The sequence below is a fragment of the Tinamus guttatus genome, unplaced genomic scaffold (genome assembly GCF_059628265.1).
Source record: "Tinamus guttatus ecotype Peru unplaced genomic scaffold, ASM5962826v1 Tinamus_guttatus_pri_ptg000079l, whole genome shotgun sequence".
In the NCBI taxonomy this organism is placed as follows: Eukaryota; Metazoa; Chordata; class Aves; order Tinamiformes; family Tinamidae; genus Tinamus; species Tinamus guttatus.
The window spans coordinates 3118189-3135883 of NW_028288613.1; the positions used below are offsets into that span (position 1 = coordinate 3118189).

General features: G+C 39.5%; 1 protein-coding gene across 1 annotated transcript in view; it reads left to right on the top strand.

Moving 5' to 3' along the window:
• The first annotated feature begins 6011 nt into the window (after positions 1-6011).
• Positions 6012-17695, top strand: part of CPXM2 (carboxypeptidase X, M14 family member 2) — a 65630-nt gene continuing 53946 nt past the window's right edge. The window contains exon 1 of the mRNA XM_010223485.2: positions 6012-6364. Coding sequence (XP_010221787.2) covers positions 6037-6364 — 328 coding nt within the window. The 5' untranslated portion in view covers positions 6012-6036. The remainder of the gene's footprint in view (positions 6365-17695) is intronic.

Consider the following 17695-nt stretch of genomic DNA (forward strand, 5'->3'; position numbering starts at 1 on the left):
ATAGATTTCCAAGACCATATCCTTCTCACCATGATCCTTCACAGAAGAATTAGTATGAAGGACATGAGGAAATATGCTAATGCATTTCTCATTGGAGGACATTCTTCGTATGAGCTGGCAAAAAATGCTCTGGGACTTTTTAATTCATATCATACTATCTACTAGTAAATATCTGCCTAACCTTAAAGCTTCATTGCATCCTTAGAGCCTGTCACTGCACCTTTCAAACAGCCTTATCCAACATGCTAGCACAAGTCCTTTTTTAATGGCTCCAAGTCAGGTTAGAACAAGTTTATTGCATAGCTGTAAAATTATATTGTCATATCCGTTAATGTAAGTCTGACATTAATCTTTGATGCCTGCTATATGACAAGTGAAAACTCATTTCAGAGATTGTCTTTCCCATAAATCCTTGCATTTTCAGTGTTTTAGTAAGTGAATGCGTTGCAGTAGGTACTTAGAGCATATTCTCAGAAACATGATTATGAAGATTAACAAAATCAGCCCTTCCCACTTTCAAACAAATATATCAGCTATAAACAAAGAAATGTCAATAAATTATGTCAAATCTGTTCAGATATGGACATAAGCTATGCAGGGACAGAGTTATCATATCACATTACATTATCACATTATATATTTATTAATCCAAACGAATCACATTCATGAATACTACTTATGTCTGAGAGGAGTCTTTCGTTGCTTTTCTATCTTTAAATATCAATCCTAAATACAGAAGTATTAAGGACTGCTCTCTGATGCTGGCACATTTGCTATCTCTATTACTGCGTGTGACTGCATGACAAAGTCTATTGCATTTATGTCATCTCCAGTTCCAAATGAATTTTGCCAGTGACTTCTCAGGCTGACGAGGTTGTGGATACCCCAGAAATCCCAGCCTTTGAGTACATTTCAGATACACTCCACATTGCATTTCCCTGCCTGGGATGTGTTAAACATACTGCTCACATTCTGCATGGCACATGTACAGCAATTTCGGTCCAGGAAATACCAGACAGAAATGTGAGAACCATTATTTTTTGAAATTCAAATGTTGGCAGGTAGATGATGTCCACAGGAATCAGTTGAAAGGGACTGTTTTCATACAAATAGATTTAAAAGGAGGTTCCAGCACACATCACCCTCAGCCTGGGTGTGGGTACAGCGAGAGCATTTTGTCCCACCTTCTCTCAGTGTTGCATTAAAACTAATGCCATCCAGTCATATTTGTTGTCTCATTACTACCTCCATCTTAAACTTAAAATAAAATATGCAGTACATTTTCCTGCACTTTGACTGATGCAAATTACTATTTAAAAACATTAGTTAATACAGACCTAAGGGCTTTAAAATGCTGATAAATAAACTGGAGAAAAATAATATTAGTAGCCATTTCCTGTTTCTGTATTGCTACTATTACAGTTTTTTGAATCTGTTCCTTTTCTACTGATATTCCTGGTGGCATTGATCCAGCAATGGCTGCCAAATGCCAAGGCCATGGGCTGTCAGCATTAGATCTACAGGCGTTCTGGGGTATGAAGAAATGTAGTTCCCATCATAAAGAACTACTGCATTCTTTTCAAAGTGACAGATTTTTTTTTGGGGGGGGCATTATTTATGTCATAAGCACACTGGCTGATATTGTCTTTCCGTAAATGCTGTTTCTCCCTTCGGCAGTCAAGGAAAAGGCAAGCAAGCCCTGGAAAAGAGTATGCAGGAATTTTTTACCTCTCCAACAGAAATGCACTGATGTAAATATATCTAAGTAACCTGGATAACAGGGTGATGCCACCCTTTGTGGTCCCTGCTCCAAGGATTTCTGCCGTGAACTGAGCTATCACCTAAGAGGATTTCGTGATGCTTCAGAACATGAACATTTCTCCATTTCTTTCATAGATAAGTAAAAGGATTCCTACAATGAAAATGATATTGCAACACGGGGAAGTGTAAAAGAACAGGGAACTTTTGTTTCCATGGCAATTCAGGCTCTTTTTTCAGACACAAGTGAAACGGCAGAATGATGAACGATTATCTGAAGGTCGTGTTGTTCTTACCAGAAAAGTTAAAGAGAATACACCGGGCTAATTTCCACACTCATGATGAATACTGCACTTCTAAATAATTAAAATAAGCAATTTCTGATAGCAATAATTGCATCAGTTCACACCATCTGTTTATTTTAAATTCTATTTTCCTAAAGAAAATAGTAGCTGGCTCTTGAGGGAGGGGAGCAGACCTAATTGTTCCTTAGAATCACTCATATTTCACAGCAAGATCTGATATGCTCCCAAAGCAAATGAAAAAGTTCCTGTGTATTTTTGGCATCCCTAACTTGGTAAAATAAAGGCATTCCTTTAGACTCAAACACCTCTTAAAAATGAATAGAATGTGTCCATATGCATCCAGCCAACTTTGGAGGAAAAGACATATTTTCAAGACTCTGTCTTACCAAACAAGTGCAAATAGGCTTTTAAATGCCTGTACACCACAGGGATGGGGCCAGCTTCTTGGAAAGGTAAGCAGAAGGACCCTCATCTCTCTTTACTTGCCCAAGAAAGAGGCATTTAAACACATAAATGTTAAATGCAGTTTATTTAGTGTTTTCCAAAATTGCTTCTAGGTTTCAGTTTCCTCGGAGATGCTTTGACCTCACTGAAAGCGGTAGTTAAAGCTTTATGTGAAAAAGGATTGAGTGTTTAAAAGTGTAATTCCATTTTCTCGCTCCATTTTGTTGTCCGTGATTTACTACAGATCTGAAGTGCAGCGGGACAGAAACTTTACTGGTGTTTGGAAGGAAAGTTATTTTTAGTGTTGTTTTGTTGCCAAGGCGTATAGAAACCTTATGTACTACCTCAGAAAGTTCCCGTGAAGTGGTAGCGAAAGAAGGCTGCCTATTTTTTCATCTTTTCTTTCCATCCATGAAGCTTTTCTCCAGCTAAAAATACACTATTCAGAAAGAAAAGTTGCAGGAGTCACCAAGCAGCTTAAGGGAGAATTAAGCAATAAATGTGTGATTATTACCTGTGGGTAGTATAAATATAAATGAAGTTCTTGCACCAGGACAGTTCTTACACATGCAGCTATACCTTTCTTTAGCAAAAATATGTTCCTGAATCACAACTTCTTGAGGTTATGTTCAGTGACAACCAGATACAGAGAGCCAGGTTTGCCTGGGGCAAGAGGAGAAGAGTGCAATGAAAGAGGCCAGCTCTCTCAAACCTTAGCAAAACCAAACTGCTCATTTGCAGATAACCATCATTTTGGGTTTAGCTTCAGCAGAACAAGGATTTAAGGCAATGTGTGACTTGTATATTATCGATGGGGTGATTCTGGTAGGGTGGGATAAATTCTGCTACAGTTCTAAAAATATATATATTAGCTTCCTTTATCTCCTACATTGACTGCAAGTTTTTAAAACTACTCTGGTATAGTTTTCTCTCTGCAAAAATAGGAACCGCACCTTCTTAGAGTAAAAATATCTCTTGGTTAAATTAACAAGTCTTCAATGAACTTAATACTCCCATGGCATAGTAAAAGGAGAAGGTCTCCTCCTTAATCCTCACCTCCCTTTGTAGGGGGCACTTGAGATCCTTATCACCTGAGTGCACTATCCATGTGCAAACACAAATACCAGGACCATCTCACAAAAATATATGTGAGCATCCAGTAATAAACTGGTATTAATATCACAATAGCCTGGCAAACATGGGGTGGATGTTTGTGAGTCACTTAAGTATATATTTATATATGTATATTTGTGAGTCACTTAAATATATATTTATATATGTATTAAATAAACACAGGCTTCATGTTGGCAGTAGAAGGTTTTTGCAACTATGCTATATGCAGCTATTAGGTATACTCACCTTATAGTATATATACTCACCATAATGAGCTTCAAGAAGTTAAATCTTTACAGAAAAGTTTGTGTTTTATAAAACAACTGTTGTATATTAGAGAAAATATGTTTACATATATACATTCTTGAAATATTCGCATGTAAATTTGCTAAAAATAAACAATGTAAAATTCTCATAAATCATATTACTGAGGTTTTCACTAATGTACACGTGACTATATTTTATGGAAACGCTTCTTGTTATGCTTGGAAACATAACTGTCTTTTTATTTCCCTCTTCTGGAAAGAGTTAAATAATCATTTGCAAAGTTCTTTAATTATTGAAATAATTAGATTGTTAATGCTGACATACAAAGGTCTGCTTTTCTGTTGCTTTTGTAGCTTTATAACTGCCCACAATAATTGCCAAGGAGGGCTGTGCTGAAAATGGTAACAAAATTATGCACAATTTCTGTAGCTCAGGTCCTGCCCTCGGAAGTTATGACCAAGGGAAAATGCCAGAATACTTTGGAAAGGAAAAAAAAAATGTTAGGAACATCTGTGAAATCACTAAGACAGAATATCCAGGATCTGTCTGCTACTGAATCCGGGGAGGAACCAGGTATTTCACACACCATATCCAGGGTCTCAGCTCCCACACGTTACCAAGTCACCGTCCTCTCTGAACAAAATGTGATAAAACCACCTATTCTCTGAAAAACTATTTGAAATGCTTGATAGAAAGGGATTTTCATAATTTTTTAAAAATTATGCAATTCAATACAGCAGTGAAAAAAAAGATTATTTGTTTTGGAAAATGAAAAAAAACTCTCTTAAAAATAATAAAAAATATAGCTTGAAAAAGCTTTTAAAGCTGTAACCCCGAAAAATGAGCATAGAATTGCTGATTAAAACACTTTTAAATTAATTTGCATATCAGTAAAAGGGAAGATCTCAGACAAAACATAATCACCAAGCTTTTGAGAGAGTGATTAGGAAAGCAACAATGATAATCAAATATTGGGACTGGATTACCCGTAATCTGCACCCCAAACAGACCGAAAAGTGTAATTGCTGAGTTATGAATTTATTCAGTAAGGTAATGAGCAGCACACCTGAGCTGTGGTTGCAAGGGCAGATTGCTGAGTGGATGGGAGGACGTGTAGTATTTTCTGTTAGCTGGCAACACAAGGAATACTATACACATGATGAAAATATAACCTGGTACTTTCAGCACAGTAGGAAGGATAAAAATGCCTATTTCATACAAGCCAATTGCTGGGTATTCCCTCCAGTGCTATGGGTTATTTTAGAGGCATGCAAAATATGACAGATAAGGTTTTATTTTCAAATCGGTCTCATTAACCGCACCGGGGATGCACATGTGCAGCTGGTAGCACAGTACATCCTAATATGTTTCAAAGATGTTTCAGAGAGAAAAAATCATGATCCTTTCAAAAAAATAAAGAAAAAAAAGAGGAGAGAGAGAAAAAGATCTGCTGATGAAATGTGTCCTTCTTGGGTTTCAGCTGGCCTGGGGACAGTTACCCCTAGGAGACGCATTTTAAGCACTGGCGTGTGCTCTGCATTTAGTCAGACTATTGGGAAAGAAGGAAGACTGAGCTTGTTTCATTGCTAGAAAGTGATACTACATTTGTGAAAAGCTATATATATATATATATATATATATATATATATATGAGGATGTGCTGATGCAGACACAAAACTTGTGCTTGTACTCAAATGCTCAGTGCCCAAGCAGAAGGCAGCAGCGTGCCGGAAGGCTGGCATGAATTGTCCCGTCAGTCTGTGCTTTTGGAAGGAAAAAAAAGAAAAAAAAAAAAAAAGGAGAAAAAAAAAAGAAAAAAAGGGAAAAAAAGAGGGGAACAGAAGCAGCGGTGCCGGAGGGGGTGCACACCTGCCAGGCAGCGACGGCTCCGCGTCCCTGCACGGGGCTGTGTGTGTGTCTGGCTGCTGCATCCCGGGATCACATGCATCCCGCTGCTGCCCCCTCCCTCCCAGCCCTCTGTCCCGGGCTCTCCTTGCAACTTTTGCAAACTAGCCCAAAGCGGGAGCACGCACCGTGCACAGGCTTCCGCATCCCTCCCCGTGCGCAGGGGATTTGCCAGCTGCCAGGGCTCCTATTTTCCCTGTTTCCCAATAAAATCCTGGGACTTGCAAGGGAGATTAAAGCAGTAATGATTGCCCTTTGCTGGAGCCGCTCCTGCTCCCTGCTCTGCCTTGGTCTCTGTGCCTTTGGGATGGTTCTGCTGTGGAATTCGTGCCGGGCTCTGCCCATGGAGGATCAGGATTACTACCTGCAGGAGATTAGCAACAGGGATCACTATTACTCCTTTCCGTATCCCGGTGAAGACTATTCCCCTTTCACGGAGCAGCCTGGGGAGGAAGGAACGCACCGTGCTGCCGACACGGAGGAGGAGCATCCAAGGTTCAAACCAAGCAGGAAAGAGTTAAAACCGAAGAAAAGCAGCAAAAAAGGAAAACCTATTCTCGAACCACCACCAGGTAACTTTCCACCTCCTCCTGCAGAACTTGGGATCTGCTGAATCTCTTTCTGACTGTGACTTTTAGCATGAATATCCAGCTAATGATAGACTTGGTAATAGTAACAGCCAGGGTGCATGTGGGGATGATGATGACAACATGTTAATTTTTAATATCCCACAGATTGGATCCTCTGCAGTTACATAGGCATTTTTAAACCCTTCCTCATCAAGCAAAGAGATTGGAGAGAGCTAATGTATAAATTATGCTGAGCTCTAGCTGGTGTGTGGACTTTTCCTTCTTAACTACACCTGTCCACTGACTCGCTGTTAAAGCCACAGTTCTATAAGCAGATGAAGGCAGCAGATTTTGTATTAAGAGCTGGCTGTATGTTGTGACACTTTGTTTTATTCCCTGTCATTTTAATCTAAGAAAGTCTTCCAAATAAATTTTGCTTATGAACTTGTGAATTACATTGATATTTCACTTTAAATCCCTCCAGAGGAAGATACACAAAGAGCTTCCCTGTAAAAGACTGAGCTGTAGCAGACTCAGTTTAATTAGTGACCTGTTAAATACAGGAATGAAGTAGCAATAAAAATACATTTAAAACAGGGCAGCCCTTAATTTCTTCTTTCTATTGTCTGAGTTTTATTGTATGGAAACACGCAATTGTTAAAATCTGCAAAGACTTGATGAGTTATTACAGTGCAGTTGCTTCCATTAAGAGCTGCTTGCACCACCCTGAAATAAGAGTCGTTTTTCCTGTGCTCTCCGAATGTGCGGTAAGCGCTTTACTGTTTTGGGACATTTTGAAGTAAGTTTAGCCCATGTAATAAACCTCAGAGTTGTAAAGTCAGGGGCCAAGCCCCATTGCCCTGAGGCTGAGCTCCAGTTTACTTCAGAAGGAATCTTTTAATGCTAACAGCTGTGGCACAAACTTTGCAAACTAACGCAAGCAGTACAGCAAAATAGAGCAAAATAGAGTCGGGGTTGTGTAGTGACGTTAACTTTTCCCCGTTACCTCAAGCAGGTGGTCAATGTAGAATTGTGGCTGCAAGGCGAAGACCCATAGAAATCAGTTATCTTCTGTTTGGCAAAGATCTGAAGTCTCATAATAAGAAATGATTATAAGAAGTCATGATTTTTGATGGGTTGCTCGCAGGAGGTGCCTCGTCTGCACTTGGGGTTTGGCTGTATTTGCACACAGGTGCAATGCCAAGAGCCATATTGCTGCCATACAGCCATAAAGCTCAGCTGGACAAAACACATTTTCACCGGCATTTCCTACGCAGTCTTCCCTGGGGAGAATTCCCCGCTGAGGAATTCTCTTTTTTCTTTCTTTTCCTTTTTTTTCTTTTCCCTTTTTATTGCTCCTTTTCTTTTTTATTTTTTTCCTTCTTTCCATTATGTATTTATTTATTGATTTTTAGGCACTGTGAGTAGAGTAGCACAAAATTTAAATTATTTTGTACTTCTGGCCCCCTGAGGGAACAGTCTGATTTTGGCCATTTCCAAACCAAGATTCTTTGGTTTTACAAATGGAATCGCATTCTTTTACATTCCTTTATATAGGAATTTAAGAAGCCCACGACTCCTCAAACCTTCCTCCCTCCAAACACGTCATCATGTGCCCACCGACTGAGTCACATGCAGGACTCATCTTCCAATTTATTACCTTTAATCTTCAACCACATCTTCAATCACCTAGTCCAGAGAGGGCTTTTTCTTCTACTTTCAGCCAGGTAAATTTCTATCCTCGCTTTCCTCTTCTGGGCAAGACCATGACCATGGCCAATGAAGTTCATGACATACCACCAAAAGCCACTCTGTTCCCGAGCTCTTTGGAGCCAGGTGAGCAGCCAATCCCCAAACTTAGCCAACATGTGCAATAGAACTTTTAAGGGTTTTGGTGTCATCAAGCCCATGATTTCTTTGCCAAAATAGCCAGAGGTACAAGCAGTAACTGATCCCCTCGACTAAACTTTTCATCCTTAGACCAAGAATGGAGGCTTGGTATCCAGCAAGACGGATGTTAGGCTAATTTTTATGAGTGAAAAGCAGTGTATTCCCTTGGGAGCAGTTGAAATATTTTAACTGAAATAGCCATAATAAATCATAATAAACCCTTAGCAAAGAGAATGGTTACCCTTTAAGACTTAAGTAACTGAAAACAGGAGTCTTTTAACAGGAAGTTTCAGGCAGTTTTAACTGCAGACAGTGCTGGAAGTTCTGTCTCTAATATATAAAATTTTCTCTCTGCTTTCCCCAGAGCAGGCAAGGGCCCCGTGCAGCAGCCCAGCAGCTGTGCAGTTTGCATGTAAAATTGCAGCCAGTGCAGGAACACCGATGTCTGGGGCCATGTCGCTTGGAATCAGTTTAAAATAAATACTGGAAAATCTGGCCTGGTGCAGAAGTGCCTAAATTATAGGTAATACCTACCTATGATTACTCACATTTGGCCTGTTAAGGACAGCTAGAAATAGTAAAAGTGGCTCCTAAATAGATGACCACAAATAGTAACAATGAATATAGCTTTGTAAATACATATGTGACTTGTGTATTGTGTACATGTGTATATATTTATGCATTTGTACACGTACCCAGAATTGGGATTAATTTAATGGACATGTAGTAAATACAAGAGCCTGTCTTCTGTGAGGCTCGTTGGAAGCTGAGGCATGCTGGATTAATTAGTTGTTGTAGCAAACAATAGGCTGGCTCCAAACTGGAATGAAGAAAGCGAAGGAACAGGAATGTGTGATCTGCCCTTTGGCTGAGCAGCCGGTACTGATCAGCTCTGTATCAAAGCTGAAATCAAACATAGGAGTCTGCATGTTACAGATGACATTGGCTTGATTTGTTCAAGCTAATTGCTGTAAATGTGAGAATACAGGTATTTTCAAACTGTGAAATTTTAACCTAGGAACAAATCCTGTGGATGCTAGTGGGGTTGCAATTTTTAACATATTGTTAAAGTCAGTATTTGCAAATACTTGAATCAAGTAACAGTGAGACGCATCAGCCTGCCTTCTTGCCCCTTAAATCAAAAAGCACCAGGTCACCCTTGGAAGGTAAACAGCTGGATTAGCAGATCTCTTTCCAGCTGTACTTCCATTTTCTAATTCCATCCTTGCTTTTTTAGGCCTTGATTCAAAGTCTGTTCAAATCAGTGGAAAGAGTTTCATTAAATTCAATGTTTTTCATTTGTGAGGCCCTTAATAGAGGTTAATATAGGTCTTCTCAGTGGCCATCTGTAAGGCAGAGCCCTAGAGATGGCTTTGGGACATTGCCTACATATAGGCAAAAATTTACTGGTGAGAGGTTTACGAGTCCATGGTCCCCATCTGTGCTGCTTAATGCTGCATATTTGCTCTATGTTATGTGCCGTGCATGAACAGCTTCCACTTCCTCTTCTACTGCTGCTGAACCTACTGCAATTAAAATCCCTAATTACAAACTTTTGCATACTTCTATTGCTTTTCTGTGAAACTTTGCAATGGCTTTAGAAATGCAACATTAAAAACATTGAGGTGACCCAGTTCTGTTCCATATCTCTTTTTATGCCTAGCATCATACTGTGTGTGCCAAAGTATCACATTCCTATAGCTTTCCTTAATCTGATACTATTTATCTTCCTTGGGAAGAATGAACCAAGCTGCTATTTACTGTAAGGTACTGACCCAGTTTGGTAGCTCAAATGAATGAGTATCAATTAAAATAAATGAAAATACGGGGTCGTTACCCATGCCTTCTCTGTGACTTTGCTTCATTACTTGTCATTTGACCTACGGTGTGATGACAGGACACTTGAAGGACATGGTCCTGAGAGGTGCTGCCTCTCACCTGATAGATGCCCACATCTATTAGCGTCAGTAGCTCCACACTGAGGGAATTAGGCTCTGACCACATTTATATTCACTACAGTGCTTCTTGTTCTAGTCCTAAAATATTTCTGTATGTGAAAATTAAGGAATCATGTTCATTTATATGCCAGTGCTCAGGGTGGTTTTTAGTATACACCTATTTCATATTTCACAGATCTTTCAGTGCTTGAACTCTAAGCCAATCCAAAGTGTACATGTACTAGTTATCATCTATTACATCCTTTATCTGAGACCTTCCCTAAGCTTGTTGAAACTCTTGAGTCTTTAGATGTGCCAGGGTTTGCTTGCCTTATATATATTTGTACTTGTGGAATATGATTGAATGTTTATTGAACTAACTGACAGTTGCACAATTTTGTTCACTATGAACAAGATATAAGACAAAGTGAAAGGTTGAGATTTAGTTGATAGATAAGATACAGAGCTGATACATAAGAGGCCACAGAAATATGCCAGGTTTCTACTAGAATTGAAGGAGATGTAGGGTGGAGGGATAGTCTGTCAATCAGCTATGACAAAATTCTGGGTTTAATTGGGATTACCCAGAGCAGACAGAAAGGGAGAAGGGGTGGGATTCAAAACCAAGCCCTGCAAAAGTCTCCCAGGGATCTGAAGTGGCAAAAGGAGATTCTCCAATTGCCACATCAAAGAAGGACTCAGTTAGAAGGAAATCTAGGAGGGAGGAAATGCCACAGTAGTAAAAGTTTTCATAAAACTTCTGAAGACTTTTGAGTATTTTGAGTCTTTTGAGTATTGAACTTTGCTGACAAGTTGAAGATAGAGTAACGTCTCAGAGTTCTGGCTAGGAAGAAGTCATTAGAAACTTTGGCAAGATGCATTTTAGTAGTATGCAAGGGCCAAAAGTCAGGTTGGGCCAGAGGCTAGCATGAGTCTGGAAGAGAGCAACACCAGGAGTGCTTCGGACAATGAATTCAGTGAGCTTAGAGTGGCAGGTATGAAGGGAAACAGGGAATTGTTGGAACACAACAATAATTCAGATAGATCGGGAAACAAACTTTTAGGTTAGGGAACTGAATCAAGATTCAGAGGGTGTAATAAAGACTGTTGGTAAATGTGTGTTGGCTGATATTTAAGTGAGACCTATTCAGTGATACAAGTACCCTTGTAGCTACTAGGAAGAAAAAGCATTACGTGTTCTTGCTATCTGGTCTGTTTAGCATCCTCTCTCTTAAACCTTGAGAAGATTCCCATCTTGAGAAGTCTAGAGGAAGAGGAACAGTCCTTTGACGCAGCACATAGAGGTAGTTTTAAAACTTTTGCCTGCACTTTTTACACAAGTACCTTTTAATAACCAACACATTGGCCCTAAATTCTCCTTGGAAGATGTCCCACAAATTTTAATGTCCTTTTTGCCAGATGTTTAACAAGCAAAGATGAAAACATGTGGCTTTTAATGAGCTTTCTTTCATCTACAAGCTTCTAGGTCTCCACGACATATCTACAAATAGAAGAATAAAACACAACACAAGTATTCCTTTTAAGAGCTCATCTTTAAAGCACGCCACACTGAACGAGACCAAAGGATGATTAAGGATGAATAAACAACAGTGTCTGTCACCAAAATCCTTTCAGATTATTGTTTTTCGCTACCTACGGTTTCAGTAAACAATGTAATGGCATTACGTGTTCATATACAATAGGCAAACTTTTTATATTTTTTTCCACCATAATTTTCCCAGCAGTCTTCTCTGGTCTCATATTAGTTTCTGAGGTGAGAAAAATACCTCTTTAAGAGAAGAAAAGCTGCAGTGAACATATTTTAGTAGTATGAACCTTAGACCTGTTTCAGAAGCACCAACACACTACAGATCACTTGTTATTTGAATTTGTTATTATCTTTTAATGTTATTCTCTGTTTAGTGGACTTGTTAGCTCAGTATTTCACATTCAAATTTGTTATGTCTTTTGGTTTTTGGAAGGAAGACTTCAGTTGTGTGAATTAGACTCTATCAAAAAGATGAAATATTGGAAGTTGAAGATATGGTGGAGAAGCAGTAATTTCTTTAATTTTATTTTATTTTCAGTGTCTGATTTCTTCTGATTTGTAAGCCTTGACCGGTTCATTGTCTTTGTTATAGCAGACTACCAAAAGGGTAGTCTTGTTTCAATTCAGTCATTTCAGCACAGTGTTACAGTGCAGTACAGTTTGTTTGTGACGTTCACACATAGAAGTTGCTTGTGCTTATTTTATGTACAAAGGGTGCATCAGGTCTGGCCTTCTTTCTAGGCCTCTGGTTTAGAAAGCACTGTACACTCATTACGTCTTGTGGTAGTGCCTTTCTTCTGAGAAAAACATATATGAACACATGCCTTTCATGCTTTTTTTTGGATACTCAAAGAAAACAAACAAGAAAAGCTGCAACATAGCTGATATCATCTCCTGTTTAAATTTCAGTGATTACACATGCAAAATACTTCATGACCTTTATTTAGATCAAATGCAGAGAAAAAACAGTGATTAATGTTCGTAATACATCACGTACCTGGGAGCTGCCTTAAGAGATGGCTTGGTGTCCTGATTAATGCATATACTGCAAAACTGATTTTGCAAATAAATGCAAAAGGAATATTTATGATCCCACTTACCTAAAGCTTTATAGTTCTGGTACATGGAATAACAAGATATTCTAAACATATGCTGTATGTGATGGAAGGGTTTGAGCACAATCTTATTCTTCATCACTATCCAATGCTAAATCAAGTTGGCAGTGTGAAAGTAAAGCTGTTTCTCTTTTCTACCCATAGTTAAAAATGGTAACAGAAAGGTGAGAAAAACAAGAAGAAGAATGAAAATATGCCAGATGGTGACTCAGAGTCAAAGTGCCTATGCAGACGTCAGTGGAAGTGTGCTAAGATCATATAAAGCATCTTTAGAAAATTGGTTTTAGCTGATACTCCCTCTAGTCCTGTTTGAGTTAAATTGCAAAGAATTTTTTTGAGAGTTCATTGATAGGTATTTAAGTCCTCTTCTTGACTTAAATAGTCCTGTTCTGCTGAGGCAAGGATTTGCACTGTGTTACCACAAAGTGACTGCGTTGACTTGGTGTGGCCAGGTCAGTCGAAGGGCAATAGGACGATCATAGCTGTGGTTCCTGTGTGGTGGATTCGTGTCCACTGTGGTTGACCTGATATTCCAGGAGTTTGCATAAAACCTAGCAAGCTTCGGAAGACTGTAATGACTTGCAGCAACTATTGATTATGGGTGCAGATGAATTGTTGATTTTGTGGTGAAAATACTTGCACACAGAATTAATCTGCTATTTACTTCTGGTCATTTACAGTATGAGGATACTGTAAGCATACAGCGCTGCTTCACAGTAAATATATAGTTCTGCTGCTGCTTTTACACATGCATTAGTAAGATAATGTATCTGGGAATATGCTGCGGCATCCAAGAGTTCACACAAGAAAGATCCCTACATTTTGATCCCTAGATTTTGATAGTGGTGGCTAGTAGTACAGTTGGTCTTTCAGTACTGCATCCCTTGGGAGTTAAAATACTAAAATAATAATCAGACCAGCACTTTTATTACCCTAATACTTAAGTTTGAGAATCATGCTCGTCTTTGTTCTTCAGCTATCATTCAGCCCTTCTGACCTTATGGAAAGTGAAATAGCTTCAAGAACTCTGGCTGAGAGCATCTCTGCCGCTTGATATTCAGCAATATTCAACAATGTTCTGGCAATGTTCAACAATCCTGGTGGGGTGAGAGTTCATGTCAGCAATGAGAGCAGTTTAGCCATCCAGATAATTGCTTGACAAGAGATAAAAAGACACCCCATGCCTTTATTTTCGCTGGTGGCCATGTTTTTGAGCAGAGCTTGGCATACTGGACACAGAGCATAGTACCATGGTCCTTTATGCCCAACTGGGAACTCTTCAGAGATACCTTGTTTTATGGTGACAGCTTTATGGCTCTGCTCTTCTGTCAGGGTCCTCCTAAAACATCAAGCAAAGGGAAAAGTATCTTTAAGGGGCTGATTTTAGATCTGTGTAAGCACTTTCTTCCACCACCACCATCACCCCTATCCCTCATTTTGACTTTAACACAAATACTGCAGGCCACAACCAAGGCTAGTAGCATATGCAATGTGAAATGCTGCAGATGAGCGTGAAATATTTGGTATTGTTAAAAATAAGCAAGCAACAAATAATGTTTGGGATTTTTGGGGTATTTGAACACCAAATACCAATCATAGTGACATTTCAGAAAACCTCTCATACTTCTACAAAAGGAATAGCATGGGAAGCTTTTCAAAATATGGTAAAAAATGCTAGTATGGGAGTTATGCGGCTAAAATGCCATGAAGGCCTTTGAAAAGAGAGAGAAAATACTACAAAACTATTCCTCCGGAAATGCTTTCTGTATTTTTATTCCATAATGCTGAATTAGGTTCTGTTTCTCACCTGTTAGCAAGCTGAACAAGCATTTCTTTGCAGTCAGGGAAGCTTGCGTTGAAGTTTTTCCCACTCCACCTCACACACACCATTCTTTCCAAGGTGAAGAATGCCTGTACTTACTAGATACTTCCCGCTAGAGTGGCTGGAAGGAGGATGAGCTCTCCAAGGCAACACCTAGGTTAGTGATAAATCACAAATCATGTCCTGCCCAGCGATGCTCTGCAGCAGAGATGTAGACTCTGTTGTTGACAACATATGCTGTTGGTAGCAGAAGAGTATTCTTCAGGTGGAGAATGTCAGACCTCAGTGAGCAACTGGTAGGTGTCTGGGTTAATTTGAGTGGCTTCCTGAGCAGTCCTTGTTGGGTCTGCAGGTAACTATATCTCTTCAGCATGAATCTTTGGGCTTTCAGCCTCCAGCAAGCATGCATGTAGCTTTTTAGCATGCATGCAGTTTTGAACTTGCTGGGAACTCACATAAAACCTCTGAAGTTTCTGATACATGTAGCTTGGCTTCACTGAGACCTCTCATGCTTAGTTTGTTGTTATGAGCCTTTGCTGGACCAGGGTTGAAGCAGAAAAGATGTTTAGACAGAATGAACGTTGGGAATCTTTTGCAAACTGCACAAAGCAACAAGCTCACAGGAAGCTGGAACGAGGTGGAGGGACCTCCAAACACTCAGTCATTTGACTTGGAGAGTTGCCCACTCTTTGACTCAGCTCCTTTGCTCGGTGCCATGGAGCTGGAAGCTTCATGAGAGCTTCCCTGCTGAACCTCCAGTTCTCTCCTCTGAAATACGGAGAGCCAGGCCATTCTCACGATATTTTTAGCGATCCACTTTCTGCAGACAGGAAGTTTAGAGGCTTGTGAAAATGCTGAGCACTTAAAATTTAAGAGGTATTAACTGAGCTTCTAAAAACACAGAGCTCTGGTGCTACTTGGGCTTGAGGCAATTTTTTTATTTTTTCCTGTTTAGTTTAGTACTAAAAGTACTCCAAGTTGGCTCCCCCATCACTAACTTGAAGGCAGGTCTACAGGAGGAGGTGAAATGGAAGGATTTGGGCATGCGGGAAGAACATCTCCACAATGGGCATCTGAAGGCTGAGAAGGTTGAAATCCTTCAGGCAGCTTGGCCAAGGCAACCCGCAATGAACAGCTGGTGAAACGTGGGAAAGACGGAGCCTGACCGCAGAGTGTTTGTGCATCCTCTGAGCTCCTTAAAAATCATGTCCTTGTCAGAAATGACTTTAAGGAATAGTTAACCGACCGTGCAAACTAGGCTCTGTGCTTAGATTTCTTCATCTTTGGTGCATTTTCCAGTAGGGCTCCTCTAGTGTGATGGGTTTTGTGGGACCAATCCTGTGTCAAGGACCTGCTCCCTGGGAAGCTGTTCCCCCTGCACCTATTGCTTACACCCCAGCAACTTACTTTCTATTATTTATTTATTTATTTATTTATTATTTTTATTATTTACTTATTTAAGTCACATTTCAAACCTTGTCTTTTTTTTTTTAAATCTCCTTAACTATAAGAGATTTAGTTGTTTCTTGAAGCTGTACTTCCTGTTGTTCTGAACTTTCAAACGTTTGATTAGTCTCCATGGGAGATTTTTATGGGTGCATCAGCTTGGATTTAGGGTGCTTTAAGGGAAAGGAGCAAGTTGTGTTATAAGTTTCTAAATCTTTTCCTTTTCAGGACTTTTGGATATTTTCTGTGTGCACTTGGCCACTGTATTCAGTCCCTCACTTGAGCAGTTTTTCACTGGGCTAAAATGTACAAACTACTTCTGACTTTTTAAGCACTGTGTAAGGCTGAGCCTGAATCAACAAACCATTAAAATCCTTTAAAAACAGTAACTAAGTAAAAAGCAAAGTAAACCAACTAAACTTATTCTTTCTTTTACTGTGCTCAAGAAAATGCAGACTGGTTCCTCTTTAAGGGCTGGGAAGGAGGACAGAGTTTGAAACCAGGTTAATTGTAACCACACAGATTTCTTCTGAAATCATGTCTGAGCAATAGCTCCAGGCACTAAGAGGATTTCTATGCTTTATGAGGAGTGTTTGTTTTCTTTCCACTCTTCTTATTATTTCATATGAAACAATAACAACAGATGTGTTTTTAAGAAAAAACGTACAACTGTCTAAACTTACCGCTAGATCAGATACACCGTGTCTTTATAACACTGAGACTTACACTTTATAAAAGGTTTGAAAAACAAGTTGGATTGGTTTTAGGTATTTCCTGTCACAGGCTCCCTATATAGGTCAAGTATTTAGCCCAGATGTGCAACCTAGAGGAGGGAGGAGCTGAGGCCAGCCAGCACATGGTGACAACTGTGGGTGGAACACATAAATAAACTCTCTTAATGTTGAATATTCATTCGTGCCACCTTGGTGATTCCTCCTTCTATTGGGCAACTAATTTCTCCTGCTACAAGAACAGGGATGTTAACTGGAAGGGGCTGATTTAAGCAAATTTTGGCCTCTCTTCTCATTTTTGAATGATTGTTTTCTTGGCCATCCCTGCTGTAATGCTCAGCTCTCCTTTGGGGTTTTTCCTCTTTACACATGAAGGTGTGTGTGTAATTCTGTGTTTGTCTTTATGCAGGGGAAGCAAAAGCTAATGTCACTTCTGATTAGCAGTGTGTTCTTTGGGAAGATTTAAAACTGGCAAGGATTAGTTTTTCACAAATCAGCAGGGAAGAAGTGATTTTAAGAAAGATTGTCCTGAAGCATTCCCCCCCCCCCCATCTCACTGCAGATACAGGCTATTACTAGTAAACGTTTTGTTGCAAAATACACATTTTTAATTTTAATAATGAAAAAATGAAAGTTATTTTGTTAAAGATATCATTTTGACTTAAAGCTAAGATCATAAATGACGGGCTGCCTAGAAGGATGGCAGGTACTACTTTATCACCAAACTCTGGTGCTCACTTGCACCCACAAAAAGTGAAGTCAGAAAGCTAAATCAATGGAAACCCCAATCTACTCAAAAAACCCACGAACTGGGCAAGTGCTCTTATCTTCCTCTCTGATTGAT